We start from the raw sequence: 18,805 nt of genomic DNA on the forward strand, positions 1-18,805 counted from the left end.
GACACCAGTGCACATGGATTTGAAATTGGAAACAATAACGGGGAAGAGGTTGCTGTAGAGGCTGAGGATGATGTGGCCAACGAGTTCGGTATCACGACAGAGGGCAAGATCTGATCCTAGCGTTCGGGTTTGGAAGTAGCTAGGGCAGATACGAAGTCAATGAATACGTAGTGAGTAATAATGATGTCAAGTTGTTTTTGTGGTGGTGAGGTTATGGAGAGGGATGAGAGGGAGAGAGTGGTGGTAGTGGTGGAAAGGAAGAGAAGAAAGCGACAGTGGAGGCGGAGTTTGGAGAGAGGGGCCGAAGGAGGATGATAAGGAGATCGGGGTGGTTGAGCACCCAATGGTGACGATGTATTTATTGAGAGAGAGAGAGAGAGAGAGAGAGAGAGAGAGAGAGAGGGAGAGAGAGAGAGTGTGTGTGTGTGGGACCCTTTAATATTAAATAATTATATTTTTTATTTTTTTATAAAAAAATAAGGCAAATCTTCATATATGGTCCATGTGGCAGTGAAATGACATAAATACCCTCCACTTAACGGCCAAAAGCTAACGGAGTTAACAAAAAGGACCATTTGTTAAAAGTTTTGAAATCACAGGGACCATCTGTAAGATTTTTTAAACTTAAGATTAAACTTGATGTTTTTGAAAACCACATTAGATGTCGTTGCCCTTAAAAAAACAGATATAATGTCCGCCTCTTTTTTCTTCCCCTTTCTACTTCCAGCGGGTACTCATCCTTCTCAGCTACACCGCCGATTTCAAGTTGCAGTCTGACCACCTACAGCGCCGGTCCACCTCCGCCGTCGCCGTCGCCGCCTCCCTTCTCGTCGCCTCCATCTTCGCTGGTATGTTTTTCTACTTTTTTCCATGGGTCGATTTTTCAAGCATACCTCCCATAAATCTATTTCTGAACACAAAATCAATAAATTGTTGTGTTCTTGTGTTTGGCTGATCGATTTTTGTGAAATCGATTTTTTCAAGCCTAAAACTTGTTATCTTGTGTTTGAATTCCAAAAATATTTCTTCACTTTGTTTTTGTTGCTGAATTCTGTTGATTTTGTTGATGTATCTTGTGATTGAACTCCCAAATCTGCTATGTTCTTACTCGAATTTTGCTGCTCTGTTGTTGTTGGATTTTGTTGCTATGAATAAAAAGTTCAAAATTGATGAAACCTCTTCAAAATTATTAAAATCTGTTCTTGCTGAATTGTGAATACTAGACATGGAAATCTGAAAATATATGTCCGTGAATTGCTTGAGAATATGTGTTTGTGATTGCTTGAAAATCTTGAAATGTTTTTTTTTTTTTTTTTTTTTTTTTTTTTTTTGAAAATATTTGTTCAGGAAGTTGCTAGTGATGGAAGATATCCACCAATAAAACAGGTCCATCAATGTTTTGGAAGCAAGATTGCAAGAAGCCCAATGATCCAAAAACAAATTCAAAACGAGCCCTCTTCAAAGAGATTGTTGATGAAGAAACATGTAAATCCGAATATCATAATCCAATTTGTTTGAACTGATTTATTGGATGTTGTATGATGTTTATTCTGTATTTAGAAAATAATTTAGAAGGTTAAAATAGTCATTTTTCTCATTAAGATGCCTAACCAAACATCAATTCATTAAGATGCACACATTCAGATGCCTAACCAAAGCATAAAAGCGATCAAAATGGGGATAAAGAAAAACCGGATGAGTGAATTTCAAAAGCTAGCTGATTTGCAAGAAAGCATGACTAATTTAGGAAAGAGTGGACTGGTGTATATTCCACCATTTAAGTTGGCTCGTATGATGAGTGAATTTCAAGATAAAAGCAGTATGGAATATCAAAGAATGACATGGGATGCATTAAGAAAGAGTATAAATGGTTTGGTCAACAAGGTCAACGCCACAAACATCAAAAACATCATCCCAGAGTTGTTTGCTGAAAATCTGATAAGAGGAAGAGGACTGTTTTGTCGATCATGCATGAAGTCCCAAATGGCATCTCCTGGTTTTACAGATGTTTTTGCAGCTCTGGTTGCTGTTGTAAACACCAAACTCCCTGAAGTTGGAGACCTTCTGCTCAGAAGGATTATCTTGCAGCTTCAAAGGGCATATAAGAGAAATGACAAGGTGCAAGTTGTTTCATCTACCTGACTTCTTTTATGAGAATTAGTATATTTTATATTTATACTGACACTAAGTGTTTTCACAGCCTCAATTACTTGCTGCAGTCAAGTTTATAGCTCATTTGGTCAACCAACAAGTAGTTCATGAGCTTATTGCTCTTGAACTACTCACAACTCTATTGGAGAATCCCACTGATGACAGTGTGGAGGTTGCTGTTGGTTTTGTTACAGAATGTGGATCAATTCTTCAGGATCTATCTCCCCGAGGTTTGCATGGTGAGTATTTTTTTTTATCTTCTAAAAGTACATTGTTCTTTTCATTTGTCATTGTTGACATTATTTAACATATTCAACAAATTAAATTAATTATTCAGGTATCTTTGAGCGATTTCGTGGGATTCTTCATGAGGGAGAGATAGACAAAAGGGTGCAGTTCTTGATTGAAGGTCTATTTGCATTAAGAAAAGCCAAGTTTCAGGTTTAAAATCTTAAAATCTTGTCATATCTTATTACTATTTACAACTAATATATATATATATATATATATATATATATATATATATATATATATATATAATCTCCAAACATGTTATGTTTACTTTACTACAGAGGGGCATCCAGCTGTAAGTCCAGAGTTGGATCTTGTTGAGCTGGAAGATCAGTTGACACATGAAGTATCTCTTCTAGATAAAATCGATCCAGAGATTGCCCTAGGCACATAATTTTTTTTTTTTTTTTTTTTAATAAATGTAGGTGTAAAGTGTATAAAAACAGTATTTGTTGTGCATAGATATTTTCAAGATGGATCCTGATTTCATTGAAAATGAAAACAAGTATGAAGACCTGAAGAAAACAATTCTTGGCGACGAATCTGAAGAAGAAGAAGAAGAAGAAGAAGAAGAAGAAGAAGAAGAAAAAGAAGAAGGTGGTGGGGAGGATGATGATGAAGATGAAGATGAATCTTCAGAAGAAGAAGAAGATGAAGAGCAAATGAGAATTAGGGATGAAACAGAAACAAATCTTGTCAATCTTCGAAGAACAATCTACTTAACAATCATGTCAAGTGTTGACTTTGAAGAAGCCGGTCATAAACTCCTCAAAATCAAACTCGAACCCGGACAGGAGGTAAGATAAGAAAAACAAATATTTTCTCTTAGTACAATGGAATGGAATCGTTCATTCCATTCCGTTTCAAAATTGATAGAAGTAAAACGAAAACCCTGGGGGTTTTGGTTGCACAGATGGAGCTATGCATAATGCTACTGGAATGCTGCAGTCAAGAGAGAACATAATGGGATGTTTGAGAGATCAATTTTCAGAAAAAGCTTAAAAGACCATGGAAAATTTGTTGAGGTTTATACATGGATCAACACAACTCACAACTTGGTGACATGTTGAAACTATAGTTTCTGCTGCAATCCATAGACAACATTTATGCAATCAATAAATATGGGAACATGCAATGTAAAAATTATAAGTTGTATCATGTCATTTAATTTGTGTTATTTGTATTAACTAATTATGTTGTAGCAAGTTTACTAAAAGTGCATTGGTATTTTAGATTTTTTCTTAATTATTCAGGAATTTTAGCCTATGTTGTTTTGTGGGCGATAATGCTAAAACTGATTCAATTAAAATAAATAAATAAACTATTTAGTCAGGAATTAAATAGGATTGGAAAAAATGTAAAATGAAATTATTGTTATTGTTATGTTTATGTTTATGTTGTTGATATATTCTGCATGAGGATTTAATCTCCATTCATTCGTTTAATAAGAAAACTGACGGAGACTTTATTTTTATAAAAGTAAAATAAAATAAAAATCAGTATCAATAGACTTAAATCACAATTTTATTTGAAAGACTTCATTTTGTTTTATCATTTACTATTTAAATTATAGTATTTTTAGGTATCATACTATTAATATTATTAGTATCCAGGGTATAAGTTTTTTTTTATGATATAATTATTGTACTTTATATTTATATATTTTTTAGTTTAATTTTTGGTGATCATCATATTTAAAATTTATGCAATATTTTAATATTTATAAAATTATATATGTACAATAAATAAATGAAAAACGATTGAAAGTCCAAAGTTTAATCTATCTATCTCTTCTAATAAATGAAACTTAAAAATAATAAGTTTCAATTTTTTAGAATGTCTTTTTGACACATGTCATTTTTCTATAATTTTTATTATTTTCTTTTTGTGGTAACAAATCAAATTCAATTTAAATTTTGAAAATACAAAATCATATCCTAATAATATTATTATGTTTATTTTGCTTAACAAATTAATTCATAATTATTTACAATCGATAATTGTTTTTTTTTTTTTTGACATTTATTATTTTTTTTTATCTATATAAAAATTTTAAATATATCTACAGAGGTTTCACTTGGGTATAACCTAATGAAGAGATAAAGATTTAGAAATACTTATATGGAAAGTGAAATGATTATCAGAGATTATTTTATACTTAATTAACCAACCTCTATCTATACCCATGATTCAAAATCGATTATTCAAATTTGTTTTCGTGAAAGAGAGTAGAGATGCACAAACCCAGGATCCGATCCGATCCGGTAAAATCCGATCCGAATCCGTCAAAATCCGATCCGAATCTGGTCAACAATCCGAATCCGATTTGAAACCGGTTTGATCCGGATTTTTTAAGTTTTACCAGATTTTTCAACGGTTTAAGAACCGGTTTATGTAGAATCTGGTTTGTGATCCGGGGGTAAATCCGATTTTGAGTCTGAAAAGTCAAACCGGTTTGAATCCGATCACCGGTTTTGTCAAAACTGGTTTTGACTGAAACCGGTTTTCGGATCGGATCGGTTTCATTTGGTGGATCCGGTTTCTATGTGCACCTCTAAAAGAGAGGGAAAACATAGGGCTCGATCAAAGCAAGAAGTTGTTGTTTGTTGTCGATCAAGGTGATTGTTAATCTCGTATGATGAGTGATATTCAAGATAAAAGTAGCATGGAATATCAAAGAATGACATCGGATGCATTAAGAAAGAGTATAAACGAATTGATGAACAAGGTGAATGCAACAAATATCAAGTATATCATCCCCGAGTTGTTTGCTGAAAATTTAATAAGGGGAAGAGGACTGTTTTGTCGATCATGTATGAAATTCCAATCGGCATCTCCTGTATTTACAAACGTTTTTGCAGCACTTGTTGCTGTTATAAACACGAAATTCCTAGAATTCGGAGACCGTCTTCTGAAGAGGATTTTTTTGCAGCTTCAAAGGGCATATAAGCGAAACGACAAGGTACGAATCATCATCTTCTTTTTCTTGGTTTTATTTGAGATCGAGTAGTAGTTTATTTTACGATTATACTGACACTATGTGTTTTTACAACCTCAATTGCTTGCTTCGGTCAAGTTTTATAGCTAATTTGGTCAATCAATAGGTAGTTCATGAGCTTATTGCTCTTGAACTACTCACAATTCTGCTAGAAAATCCAACTGATGATAGCGTGGGGGTTGCTGTTGGTTTTGTTACAGAATGTGGATCAATACTTTGGGATCTATCTCCCAAAGCCTTCCATGGTGAGTTAATTTATTGTCGTTTTGTTTTAACCTTCCTATCTTCAAAGACCACAACCACATTGTCCATTTATTTAATTCCTTCTTTTCATCTAATGCTATTCTGTTGTTATCCAAGTATTCTTGAGCCTTTTCGTGGGATTCTTCATGAGGGAGAGATAGACAAAAGGGTTCAGTTCTTGATTGAAGGTCTTTTTGCATTAAGAACATGCCATCCAGCCATTCGTCCAGAGTTGGATCTTGTTTAGGTGGAAGATCAACTGACACATAAAGTATCTCTTCTAGATGAAATCGATCCAGAGATTGCCCTAGGTACATAAAGATTTCTAGATAACGATTCAAATAACTATCACATTTACCAAACATATAATTAAGACGAACACTAAAAAAAAACAACAAATTATGTTTTTTTTTTTTTTTTTTTTTTTTTTTTTTTTTTTTTTTTTTGCAAAAACCCACAAACCATACAACATTATGTTAAATAATTTAAACAACACTTGAAAAATGTGAAATTTAATATTTTGCAAAATAATTTATGAATTATTCTTATTTTGCAATATATATATATATATATATATATATATATATATATATATATATATATATATATATATGTGTGTGTGTGTGTGTGTGTGTGTGTGTGTAAATTCCTCGAAATATGAAACAAAATAAAACTGAATTTTTCAAAAAACAAAAACGAAAATTTTGGTTTTCTAAGATGATTTGGTCTTTTCAAATTCAAAACTTATGTTTAGATTTTTTGGTTTTTGGTAAGGTTTCGGGTCTATTTTGCAATTTTAGTTTTTGGTTTTCTCGCAAACATTCTTAATTACCAATAAGTTTGATATGAAAGTATGTTATAATATATTTATGTTGTATATTAAAGTTTAAACATTAAACATGATACTGAGAGTTTATTAATGATAGATATGATTATAAAAACATTACAACCTAACAATTTTTTCCATGACAACAAGAAACAAAATCAACAAATCGATGGTTTAGTATTTTAAAAATCATAAACCTGAAATTTTCAGTTTGATTTTGATTTTAGTCAAAATTGAACATTTTCATTCTCTATTTGTTAACAAACTATGATCTATGGTAGAAATTATTGTGTATTAAAAAAAATATGTTTTTTTAATGATGGTCTTTGAAGAAAAATAATTACGAATGATTTTTCTGAAATTTATTAGAAATCTTAATGGTATATTTGAAAAAACAATAATAAAACAATGAATTTTTAGATAAAAGCTTGAAAATTCAATGATTTTTTTTTTTTTTTTTTCAAAAGCCGGGTTAGTAAAGATCCAGAAGGTTTGATCGGGTCGCCATTTAAGTTTCCCCTTTTCTCTTCACGACACGCACACACATACACATACACTCCCCCTCTCTCTACAATGGAGCTTTGAATTGGATGTAACGGTACTAAAAATTACAGCGACAAATCTCCAGGATTCGGAGCTCACTGACAAAGGATTCCCTGTGAGTCAAAATGTGTATGAACTCTTCTCTCTCCATTTCAATTTCATTTAAGTATCTCGGATTTCGCTTGTTTTAGGTTTGTGTTTTCTTCTCAAAGATGTTTGTTTTGATACGGCCGCTAGTTCCACCTAATTTAAACCTAGTTTTATGCTATACATATGTTTCTTTATACTTCTTCTTACGAATTCACATATATTCTGAGCGATGAACGCTGTGAGGACATCAGTTATTATACATTACAGCGGAAGTCACAAACTCACAGTATGCATCCATATGAAGATTAGGTGCCGAAGGTAGCTTCTTCTGACATTCATAAGTTTAATTGATTAGCATGTCTAATAAACAACAACTCAAAGAAACCATTACCAAATGCTGCAGCTTAAACCATTTTCTTCTTATGCATTAAGCTGTTACAGCATTTTCATTTATGTGTAGAAAACAGGGAGAAACAGAAAAGTGGCTTCCCTAAGCAAGCACGATAGGTTCTCTAGATATATAGTTCATATCACAAATTGGATCCAAATGGCATAAAACTAGAGTAAAAAAATCCAAGTACAGACTACATACATTATGAAATATTAGCAGCATGTGAAATTAAATTTAACAACATATCGTGCTTGAATCAAGCCAAAAGGAGCGTAAAAGAACAAATGTGTAGAAACAAATCAATTACTTAACGTATGAATCTTAAAAGAAACCAAAAGATCTCCATCCAGTTCGCCTCATTTCCTAGCATCTATGACATTTTCCGTATCCATGAATTTATCTAATTGCATATATCAAACAACGTTCACAACTTGTCCACAATTATATGAAACATCTTAAAATCCATCGATCTTTGAGCAGAAATTGTGATGTTCTGCAATGTTAAAATTCATAAACATTCAGAGATAGATGAGGGAGGACGTACTGCAAACGATAACAGGACGCACAACTCCTTTTCTCTATGTTGACTCCATATGATTCAAGACCATTTCTAACTTCAAATTCATTTTGTCCATTAGGGTGTACCCTCCAAAACCTGCAAATAAAAGTTATTACTGAATTAGCATAAAAGTTATTAATAACTTAGCATAAATGTATACAAAACAAGGAGAACTTACTTCAAGTCCTCACCAAATTCTTCCATTTTCTTAATTGCAGATGGACACACATCTCCTTCCCATTTTTCAGCTAACTCCCTGAGGTTGTAAAACCTGTCCATCATATATACCCTTATCTCTTCAAGCATGGTCAGTAGTAGCTTCTTCCTAGAATCAAGTATAACTGCATTGAAGCATTCTGCCTTACCATTTTCTACAGTGTCACAGGCTAATCCAGTGGAAAAGAAAGCCCTGCACCATGTATTTGGCTCCCTTGCCATTAGATGTTCATAAGCACCTGGGCTAATCTGTCTAATCTCATCCATGTGATTCTTGAATCCCCCCTCTACAGTTGATTTGGCAGCCTTCCAGAATAGGTTCCTTAACTCAATTCCACTATATATTTTTCTGAAGTCGGCATAGATATGTCGTGCACACTGTCTATGCTCAACATATGGTAACACCTTCTTTGTTGCCTCAAGAAGACCCTTATGTTGGTATGAAATTACACACATGCCCCTTCCTGCATCCATTCCAAGGTCAACCTCTAGCAACTGAAGGAACCACTTCCAGTTAAACTTATTCTCAATGCCAACTACAGCTCAAGCTATGGGAAAAACTTGATTGTTTGGGTCCCTACCTATGTTTGTTAATAATTGTCCCTTACACTGTCCTTTCAGAAAAGATCCATCAATCCCTACTACCTTACTACAACCCATCTTCCACCCTTCTTTGATTGATTTGAAACATATGTACATCCTTTTGAAAATAGTTGTACCATCATTTTTGTCTTCAACACAAATTTTAATGGTGCTGTCTGGATTGGATCTTAGCAATTCACCACCATAATCCCACACCCTTGCATAGTGATCACCTAATTTTCCCTCAATCACGGACATTGCCCTACATCTAGCCCTATAACTCCTTACCCATGAAATCTTAGTGTGAAATTTATGTTGAACTTTTTCTTGGATTTCCTTAGCTTTCAAATTAGGTGTCCTAATAAGTTCTTTAAGGAATTGTCTAGCTAACCATGTTGGTCCCATAAGTTTTCCATTGTTAAAATTCTTGACACATGTATGATGTGGATACATTTTCTTTATTTGGAATGACTTTTCAGTGCTCATCCAAGAGGCTTTAACATAATAAGGACAATCGAATTTCTCATGATCACTAGCACACACACAATGTAGTCTAACACTATCACATTTATTAAACCTAATCTGATAACCTTTAGATATGGCATGATTTGTTAAACAGAGTTTAAGTTGCTGTGGAGATTCATACCTTTCTCCCTCTTGAGGTTTCATTCTATTCCATTTCATGTTTGGATCATGTGTGGAATATTTAAACCGAGCTTCACTATCATTTTCCTCTTCATCCACAACTTCATCTACATTTTCTTCCTCTTCCTGTTCGTAATCCAAAGGTTCGTCTTCCACGGGTACTTCATCATCTTCAACATTCTCAAATAATGGGATTATGAAGTCTTCATCTCCATCGTCAAGACAGTGAGTTCAAGAACTCATCTCTACATCTCCTACTCTGTTTCTTTAGAAGGTCTTCATCTAGTTCCACGTCGATTGTGTCAAAGTCCAACACACCTTCCATCTTTAAGACTCTAACTCGTATCTCCCTCGGACTCGAATTCGTATATCCCTCACAGTAAAAACCCTAGAATCGTCGTAGTAGAAAGAGAGGTTTTTCCAGCTCGATTAACCCTTCTTCATTTAATGATGTCCTCGTCATCTTCCAGGTAAGCGTTAGTAGCCACATCAACTCGATTATCGGCTATTAAATGAGTTACCGGCAAAAAAGGTCAATCGGGTCAATAAATGCCGGTAATTCAGGCTTTTGTGTAAATAAAAAAATAGTTTAGGACTTTCGTGTCAATTAGATGAAAATATCGGGACTTTACAGTATATATTCCAAGTCTGAATTAAAAAAAGCACCCGTTTCTTTTTTTATGCCCTAAAACATAATCGCACCCGCTTCCTCGTCGTCCGTATTCTTCCTACGCTACGGCTTCTTCCCCCTTCGCGTCTGCTTCCCTTCCTAGCTACATACTCTGACGACGCCGCTGAACGACGCCGCCCAACCAAGCAACGCCGACGGCGCTGCAACCGAAGAAGGACGGCGTTGCTGCACCTTCTCGCTGCTGCAAATCGACAGGTTTGTTGCTCCTTCTAAAAATCGATTGCTGTTCTTTGTTTCTTCCTTCTTTCCCCCCAAAGTCGAAAATCAAAAAATCGAAATAAGTGGTTATGATACATGTATCTTAATGCTAAATTGCTAATCACTTAATACTTTTAAAAATAATTAAAGTGGTAAAAGCACACTGCAATAAATTCTTATACATTGCAGTCCTTAATGTGCACTAAATGACTTTCTGCCATTATTTAAGTAACAGGTAAGCTGATTAAATGATGGAGCGACAAAGGGACAGAGATGAAGATGATAAATATAAGAGAAGAAGAGATGATGATAGATACAGGAGTGAAAGAGACAGTCAAGATAGGAGGCTCAACAATAAGAGTGATGAAGAAGATGTAGATGGTAGGAGGGGACGAGATAGGAACAAGGAAATTGTTAATGATAGGAGATATATGAACATGAATAGGAGTGATGATGAAGATGCAAATGATAGGAGGAGAAGAGATAGGAATGGGGATAAGAGGTGTGGTGATGATTATGCTAATGATAGGAGGAGGAGAAGAGATGGATGGAGTGACAATGAAGATAAAAATGATAAAAGGAGAGACAAAAAGAAAGATAAAGGTAGGGATGAGGAAGATGATAATGATAGGAGAAGAGGAAGGAAGGATGATGATGAAGATGGCAATGATAGGAGGAACAAGGAAAGGAATGAAGATAGGAGGAAAAGAGGTAGGACCAAGGACGTAAGGAGTGATGATGAAGATGGACATGATAAGAACAACAGAAACAAGAAAAGAATTGATGAACATGATCAAAGTGATGAAGAAGTTGGTGAATTCAGGAAAACAGGGAAAAAGAATGAGGACATAAGTGATGAAGAAGATGGTGAGATCAGGAAAAGTGGTAGAAAAGGGAAGTATGATGATAAGGAAATTGGTGAAATCAGGAAGAGAGGGAGAAAGGGTAAGGATAAAAGGAGTGATGATGAAGATGATAAATACAAAAGGAGAAGGAATAGGAACAAAGATGAAAAGAATGATGATGAAGATGACAGGAGACAAGATTATAAAAGGGACAGAAAGAGGAATGGTGATCATAAAGATAGAAGAAGAACTGATGATGATGTGTCAAAGCATAAAAGCGATCAATCGGGTCAATAAATGCCGGTAATTCAGGCTTTTGTGTCAAAAAAAATTAGTTTGGGACTTTCGTGTCAATTGGATGAAAATATCGGGACTTTACTGTATATATCCCAAGTCTGAATTAAAAAAAGCACCCTTTTTTTTTTTTGCCCTAACACATAATCGCACCCGCCTCCTCGTCGTCACTCTTCTTCCTGCGCTGCGGCTTCTTCCCCCTTCGCGTCTGCTTCCCTTCCCAACTACATACTCCGATGCCGCCGCCCAACCAAGCAACGCCGACGGCGCTACAACCCGACGGCGCTGCAACCGAAGAAGGACGACGCTGCTGCACCTTCTCGCTGCTGCAAATCGACAGGTTTGTTGCTCCTTCTGAAAATCGATTGTTGTTCTTTGTTTCTTCCTTCTTTCCCCCCAAAGTCGAAAATCAAAAAATCGAAATAAGTGGTTATGTTATGCTAATCAGATTTGTTCAATCATAATCTTTAGTTGATGTTATGCTTTGATTTTGATTTTTTATGCTTGATTTTGATGGTATACGATCGAATTTGAATGTGTTAAAGGGATATTATGAAATGTTGCTGTTGAATTTTTGATGTTATGCTTTATTTTTTATACTCAAGTGTTGAAAAGAGTTAATAAAATATTCAAACTTAAACATTAATTTGTTAGTTAATAGGTAAAAGTGTTATACAATATATTTGTGTGTATATTGTGTTAAGCTGTAATGCAGGTAAAGGATACACGCGGGTTAATGGGTCTATGGGTTATACCCGAAGTATAATGGGTCGATGTATATAATGTGTTAAATGATCTCATTTGAAGACACCAAGATATTTTCTCATCTGTATTTCTCAGTTTCTCTTTCATCTGGAGTTAGGGTTTTGTATAGGGTTTGTTCATAAATCGTGATCACATCTAGATCTGTAATGTGAGAGTGTGAGTGATTTTGTAGTGAGGTTTGATTTGTAACCTGTTGATGTAAACCATCTGTTTCATAGTGAATGAAATGATGATGTTGGGAAGATCTTGTGTCGATTACGTTTCTTTACATGGTATCAGAGCTTTGGCTCCTTCGATGTTCTTGTGACGTTCGTTGATTTGCGATTGTTCGTCTCACGATCGTACCGGTAATTTCTGAACTCCTTTCTTCATTTGTTCTTTGATTAACGCAGTTGTTTGTTTAATCATGAGTTCGTGTGAACTCTGATCTTCTATTTCATCAACTGTGTTCTTCTTAATGTTCGGTTTGATTTAGAGTTTTCTCTGGAAAATCAAATCGAACATCTGTTTTCTTTTGGATCTGGTATTGCGAGATTGTTTGTGATCTTGTAGGATACTTCTGTGAAGATAAAATCAAGGTTGTCTACAAGATTGTTTGTGAACAAAGATTAAGCCAAATCGATTAATCTCTGAGTCTGAAATAACTCACTAGGGGTCAGAGTTCATCACTGATAAACCCTAGCTGAGAACGGACAAAGAGAGTCGATCCCTACTCTTGACTCATCCTAAAAGGCTTTGTGAGCAATTTCTTATTCCTTTATTTAGTCTTACATATTTGTTTTGTAAAGATCCTGGTGGTCTGTGTGTGTGTTGATTGGTTTTTCTTTGTATATCTGTTTTATTTCTTCCTTTGTTCTGGTTGTCTTGGGCCCCGACATACGTGGTGACCATCTGGACATAAGATCAGTTCAGGGGCAAGTTTTCTTGATTTCTTTCTTTCTGTTTTGGTTCATTTGCTTCTATGACGGGTGGCTCAACTGATCCACCTAGTGGAAGTGGGAAGGATGATCAAATTAATTTTGATGATCCTCTCTACATTCACCCTTCTAATAATGCTGTCACTTCTATAATTACAATCAAGTTAACTGGTAATGAAAATTTTAGATTATGGAGAAGTTCTATTTCTAGGGCTCTTAAGGCAAGGAATAAGTTAGGCTTTGTTGATGGTACTTGTAAAAAAAGCAGTGTTGATGAGTAAAAAAAAACTAAATGGGATAGGGCTAATGTTGTTGTTTGTTCTTGTTTGTTGTCTTCTATTTCTGACTCGATTTATCAGAGTCAAGCTTATTCTGAAGTAGCAGAGGATATTTGGGAAAATCTTTTTGAAACTTATAATAAGTCTGATGGATCTGTTGTTTTTAATATACATCAACAAATTAATTCTCTTAAACAAAATGATATTATTCTGTCAGATTACTTCAATAAGCTTGATTCTTTATGGAAAGAATTTGATGGTCTTACTAGTTTAACTGAGTGTACATGTGATGCTTTTATTAAACTAAAGGATCATTCTAATCTCATGAAGCTTATGCAGTTTTTATCTGGACTTGATGATTCATACAGTCAAGTCAAAAGTCACATTTTATTAATGGATCCCTTACCTAATGTGAAAACTGCTTTTTCTATTGTGTCTAGAGAAGAGTCACTTCAAAGAAATGGTTCTTTGACTTCTCTTCAGGCTTCTCAGTCTGTAAATAAATCTCAGTCTTCTGCTTTAAATAGCAAGTTTAATAACAAGACTAATTTTAATAAGAATAAGGGTCAAACTGTTCAATGTAAGAATTGTGGTATTAAGGGTCATACCATTGAGAAGTGTTACAAAATAATTGGGTATCCTAAGGATTTTAGGTTAAGGAATGAAACTAATAATCAGAATAACTTTGTTAAGAATTTTTCTGCTAATATTACTACCACTTCTTCTGGAAGTGCTAGTACTAATAATTTTTCTGGTTCTATTGGTGATTCTGAGTTTCATCAACTTACTAAGGATCAATATTTCAAACTCTTACAACTTATTGGTGATAAGCAAGTGAATGAAGAAGCTTCTGTTAGTGCTAATATGGCAGGTACCTGTTTGTTTCAAGCTTTTAATTCCTTTGTTGGTAGTCAAAGATGGATAGTTGATTCAGGGGCTAATCAACATATGATTGCCTCTGAGTCACTACTCCATGACACTGTGGATGTGTCAAAATTAGATTTGCTGGTTTGTCATCCCAATGGTACATCAGCTAAGATTGAAAAAATTGGTAACATGAATTTATCTAATTCTTTAACACTGTTTGATGTGTTTGTTGTTCCTGATTTCAATGTTAATTTGCTTTCTGTTCATAAGGTCTGTAAAGATAGTAATTGTAAGGTTGTTTTTAATGAGCATAATTGCAAAATTCAGGATTTACAATCAAAGGTGACGGTGGGGAATGGTAGAGAATCTGGAGGTCTCTATTACATTAATAGTGCACCTTTAGGTAGTCTGTCTAATTCTTCTATTTCTTCTTCTGTTTGTTGTGTGTCTAAACTAACTTGGCACAATAGACTTGGTCATCCTTCTGATCAAGTTTTGAGTTCTTTGAGACATAGGCTTAAGATTGGAAGTGAAGTTCTTCCACCTTGTGACATTTGTCATAAGGCTAAACAAACTAGAGAATCTTTTCCTGTTAGTCAACATACTACTTCTAAACTTGGTGAGTTAATTCATTTAGATGTTTGGGGTCCTTATAAAGTGACAACTACAGAAGGATTTAGGTATTTTTTTGACTATTGTGGATGATTTTACTAGGGCAACTTGGGTTATTTTTTAAAGTCTAAAGATGAAGTTTATGATTCTGTTCTTGTTTTCTTTAATATTTTGATTAACCAGTTTAGTGTTAAAATAAAGGCTGTTAGATCTGACAATGGTACAAAGTTTTTAAATAACAGAATGAGACAATTAACTGAATCAAAAGGAATTTTGCTTCAAACATCTTGTGTTCATACTCCACAACAAAATGGTGTTGTGGAGAGGAAACATAGACACATTTTAAATGTTGCTAGGTCTTTAATTTTTCAGTCTGGTTTGCCAATTAAACACTGGGGAGATGCTATTTTAACTTCAGTTTTTTTGATTAATAGAACACCTACTTCAGTCTTAAATGGTTCTTCTCCCTATGAACTTGTTTATAACTGTGCACCTGTTTTTGATAAACTTAGGGTATTTGGATGTTTGTGTTTTGCCTCTAAGTTGAATAATAATGATAAATTTTCTGAAAGAGCTGATAAGTGTGTTTTTCTTGGTTATTCTTCTGATAAAAAGGGTTACAAAGTTCTTAGTCTTGATTCTAATCTTATTTTTGTTTCCAGGGATGTAAAGTTTTATGAATCAGTGTTTCCTTTCAAGCTTAAAACTTCATCTTTAACTGATAGTTCAGTTGTCACTGTAAATTCAAATGACCTATTTTCCTATGATGAGTCTTTAGATTCTAGTTTTATTCTAGATAATACTAGAGCAGATAGCCTGAGAAGTAGCCATCAGATGGATGGTGCTAATGCAGACCAGGACCAGGATGAGACTTGTCCTTTTAATGTCAGCAACCGGACTGGTGAGGCAAATGTGCCTCCTTCTGATGTGTTGTTTCCAAGCTCTTCTGCATTAACTGAGGAAAATGATTCAATTAATTCTAATCCTTCTGAAAGTTTGTCAACTAGGATCACTAGATCTGGAAGGAATGTTCACATGCCAGTTAGATTTAGTGATTATGTTGTAAAGGGTAAACATAAATATGGTATTGAAAGATCTGTAAATTATTCAGCTCTTAATACTGAGTCTTTCTGTTTTATTTCTAATCTTAATAAAACAGTTGAACCTAAGACTTATCCAAACTGGATCAAATCCATGAATGAGGAAATGGAAGCCCTCTATAGGAATAATACTTGGTGGTCAATTGGGTGTCGTTGGATATATAAAATTAAATATAAATCTAATGGTGATATAAAAAGATATAAAGCTAGACTTGTGGCTAAAGGATACAATCAAAGGGAAGGAATAGACTATGAGGAGACTTTTTCTCCTGTGGCTAAAATTGTAACTGTTCGTGTGGTAATAACACTGGCTGTGAATAATTCTTGGCCACTTTATCAGGTAGATATTAACAATGCTTTTTTATATGGAAATTTATCTGAAAGTGTATATATGTGTCAACCTGAGGGATATCATTTTAAAGATGATATCAGAGTTTGCAGATTGTTAAAATCTCTTTATGGGCTTAAACAAGCCCCAAGGAAGTGGAATGAAAGGTTGTGTTCTTCTCTATTAAGTTTTGGTTTTAAACAAAGTATTAATGATTATTCATTATTTGTTAGACAGTTTCAAAATACTTTTGTAGTCCTACTTGTTTATGTGGATGATATTATTCTAACAGGTAATGATGAGTCTGAGGTGAATAATGTTAAAACTTTTCTTAAATCTCATTTTTTAATTAAAGATTTAGGAGAGTTGAAATATTTCTTGGGTATTGAAGTGTTAAGAACTGAAAAAGGAATATGTTTAAATCAAAGGAAATATTGCATGGAACTACTTCATGAGTTTGGTATGCTAGCATGTAAACCAGTTAAAACTCCACTTGAACCTAATTTGGTTATAAAAAGGGAATATGAATTGGAAAAATCTGATTATTTAGTTAATATTACTTAATATCAAAAACTTATTGGTAAGTTGATTTATTTGACTGTGACTAGGCCTGATATATCTTATGCTGTGCAAATATTAAGTCAATACATGCATAAACCTTATAAGTCCCATGTTAATATTGCTTTCAGACTTTTGAGATATTTGAAAAATAGTCCTGGTATGGGAATACATATAATTAAGTCTAGTAGTTTAGATTTGATTGGGTTTGTGGATGCAGATTGAGCCAAATGCTTGTTTAGTCGTTGATCTGTAACAGGTTATCTAGTATATCTAGGAGGATCTCTTGTGTCTTGGAAGAGCAAGAAACAGAGTACTGTTTCTCGTTCATCCACATAATCAGAATATAGAGCATTAGGAAGTATAACTTGTGAATTAATATGGATTTTAAAATTACTTCATGATTTAGGTATTAAAACTAATTTACCTGTAGACATTTTTTGTGATAATGAATCTGCAATTAAGTTAGCTTTAAATCCTGTATTTCATGAAAAAACAAAACATTTTGAAATTGATCTTCATTTTGTCAGGGAAAAAATTGAGAATGGAATTTTAAAAGTAAATAAAATAGTATCTTCTAATCAAAATGCAGATATTTTAACAAAGTCACTTGGTAGTGTTCAACATGAATACATTGTAAATAGACTTAATATGATTGATGTTTTTAAAAGGTGATAAAATATTTTCAAAAATTAATGTTTAGTTTGAGGGGGCATGTTGAAAAGAGTTAATAAAATATTCAAACTTAAACATTAATTTGTTAGTTAATTGGTAAAAGTGTTATACAATATATTTGTGTGTATATTGTGTTAAGTTGTAATGCAGGTAAAGGATACACGCGGGTTAATGGCTCTATGGGTTATACCCGAAGTATAATGGGTCGATGTATATAATGTGTTAAATGATCTAATTTGAAGACACCAAGATATTTTCTCATCTGTATTTCTCAGTTTCTCTTTCATCTGGAGTTAGGGTTTTGTATAGGGTTTGTTCATAAATCGTGATCACATCTAGATCTGTAATGTGAGAGCGTGAGTGATTTTGTAGTGAGGTTTGATTTGTAACCTGTTGATGTAAACCATCTGTTTCATAGTGAATGAAATGATGATGTTGGGAAGATCTTGTGTCGATTACGTTTCTTTACATCAAGTTTTTATGTCCAATGTTCTTCTGTGTGCTTATTAGGCTGAAATGTAGTTGCAGAAATCATATTTGTATTTGATTTGGATGAAGCAGTAAACACAGAAGAAGCCTCTGATTCATTGCAAGAATTAGGGGTTGTTTGTTTACCTCTTAATTGTAAAGTTAAGAGGCAATGTCTTATAAATTCAGATTCAGATCGTTTGTTTACGTCTTATTTTTTACCTCTTAAAATTAAAAATACCTCTTATTTTTTCAAAGATAGAACAAAGTCTGAATTAAAAAAAGCACGCGTTTCTTTTTTTTTTTTTACCCTAACACATAATCGCACACCCGCCTCCTCCTGCGTCTTCTTCCTGCGCTGCGGCTTCTTCCCCCTTCGCGTCTGCTTCCCTTCCCTTTTACATACTCCGACGACGCCGCTGAATGACGCCGCACAACCAAGCAACGCCGACGGCGCTACAACCGAAGAAGGACGACGCTGCTGCAAATCGACAGGTTTGTTGCTCCTTCTGAAAATCGATTGTTGTTCTTTGTTTCTTCCTTCTTTCCCCCCAAAGTCAAAAATCAAAAAATCGAAATAAGTGGTTATGTTATGCTAATCAAATTTGTTCAATCATAATCTATAGTTGATGTTATGCTTTGATTTTGATGTTTTATGCTTGATTTTGATGGTA

The 18,805-nt window shown here is 34.1% G+C and overlaps 3 protein-coding genes across 19 annotated transcripts; 2 read left to right on the top strand and 1 right to left on the bottom strand.

Annotated features, from left to right (window-relative positions):
* Positions 1 to 690: 690 nt before the first annotated feature.
* LOC122194466 (pre-mRNA-splicing factor cwc22) lies at positions 691 to 3,708 on the top strand. Of its 2 annotated transcripts, none has more exons than XM_052766069.1 (8): positions 691 to 848; positions 1,348 to 1,485; positions 1,631 to 2,118; positions 2,201 to 2,390; positions 2,489 to 2,592; positions 2,726 to 2,828; positions 2,905 to 3,239; positions 3,356 to 3,708. In XM_052766069.1, exons 2-8 carry the CDS (start codon positions 1,395 to 1,397, stop codon positions 3,404 to 3,406), a joined length of 1,362 nt encoding a protein of 453 aa, XP_052622029.1. In that variant the 5' UTR covers positions 691 to 848; positions 1,348 to 1,394; the 3' UTR covers positions 3,407 to 3,708. The 2 variants fall into 2 exon arrangements, with proteins under 2 accessions (XP_052622029.1, XP_052622030.1); XM_052766070.1 differs by having other exon boundaries at positions 702 to 848; positions 1,352 to 1,485.
* Positions 3,709 to 6,974: 3,266 nt separating this feature from the next.
* On the top strand, positions 6,975 to 18,247 carry LOC111911264 (retrovirus-related Pol polyprotein from transposon RE1). 16 transcript variants are annotated; one of them, XM_042897854.2, is made up of 5 exons: positions 6,975 to 7,167; positions 7,244 to 7,460; positions 8,311 to 8,399; positions 8,470 to 10,421; positions 10,660 to 12,043. In XM_042897854.2, exon 5 carries the CDS (start codon positions 10,673 to 10,675, stop codon positions 11,564 to 11,566), a length of 894 nt encoding a protein of 297 aa, XP_042753788.1. In that variant the 5' UTR covers positions 6,975 to 7,167; positions 7,244 to 7,460; positions 8,311 to 8,399; positions 8,470 to 10,421; positions 10,660 to 10,672; the 3' UTR covers positions 11,567 to 12,043. The 16 variants fall into 16 exon arrangements, with proteins under 16 accessions (XP_042753788.1, XP_023762828.1, XP_042753783.1 ...); XM_023907060.3 differs by having other exon boundaries at positions 6,975 to 7,460; positions 10,654 to 12,043; XM_042897849.2 differs by having other exon boundaries at positions 6,975 to 7,460.
* On the bottom strand, positions 7,958 to 9,860 carry LOC111911199 (uncharacterized). The gene is made up of 5 exons (XM_052766385.1): positions 9,794 to 9,860; positions 8,954 to 9,705; positions 8,271 to 8,803; positions 8,122 to 8,188; positions 7,958 to 8,026 (listed from the first exon to the last, which is right to left on the bottom strand). Exons 1-5 carry the CDS (start codon positions 9,858 to 9,860, stop codon positions 7,958 to 7,960), a joined length of 1,488 nt encoding a protein of 495 aa, XP_052622345.1.
* Positions 18,248 to 18,805: the final 558 nt, after the last annotated feature.

This window comes from Lactuca sativa, chromosome 8, assembly GCF_002870075.4.
Source record: "Lactuca sativa cultivar Salinas chromosome 8, Lsat_Salinas_v11, whole genome shotgun sequence".
NCBI lineage: Eukaryota > Viridiplantae > Streptophyta > Magnoliopsida > Asterales > Asteraceae > Lactuca > Lactuca sativa.

Bases quoted from the DNA above. Each gene is read 5' to 3' on its own strand.
- LOC122194466 (XM_052766069.1), top strand. From the start codon at position 1,395: ATGTTTTGGAAGCAAGATTGCAAGAAGCCCAATGATCCAAAAACAAAT. The intron at 2,829-2,904 runs GCACATAATTTT...TGTTGTGCATAG, and splicing joins CGATCCAGAGATTGCCCTAG to ATATTTTCAAGATGGATCCT. The intron at 3,240-3,355 runs GTAAGATAAGAA...TTGGTTGCACAG, and splicing joins AACTCGAACCCGGACAGGAG to ATGGAGCTATGCATAATGCT.
- LOC111911199 (XM_052766385.1), bottom strand. From the start codon at position 9,860: ATGGAAGGTGTGTTGGACTTTGACACAATCGACGTGGAACTAGATGAA. The intron at 8,189-8,270 runs GTAAGTTCTCCT...TTTTATTTGCAG, and splicing joins GAATTTGGTGAGGACTTGAA to GTTTTGGAGGGTACACCCTA. The intron at 8,027-8,121 runs GTCAACATAGAG...TTAACATTGCAG, and splicing joins ATGGTCTTGAATCATATGGA to AACATCACAATTTCTGCTCA.
- LOC111911264 (XM_052766620.1), top strand. From the start codon at position 15,246: ATGAGACAATTAACTGAATCAAAAGGAATTTTGCTTCAAACATCTTGT.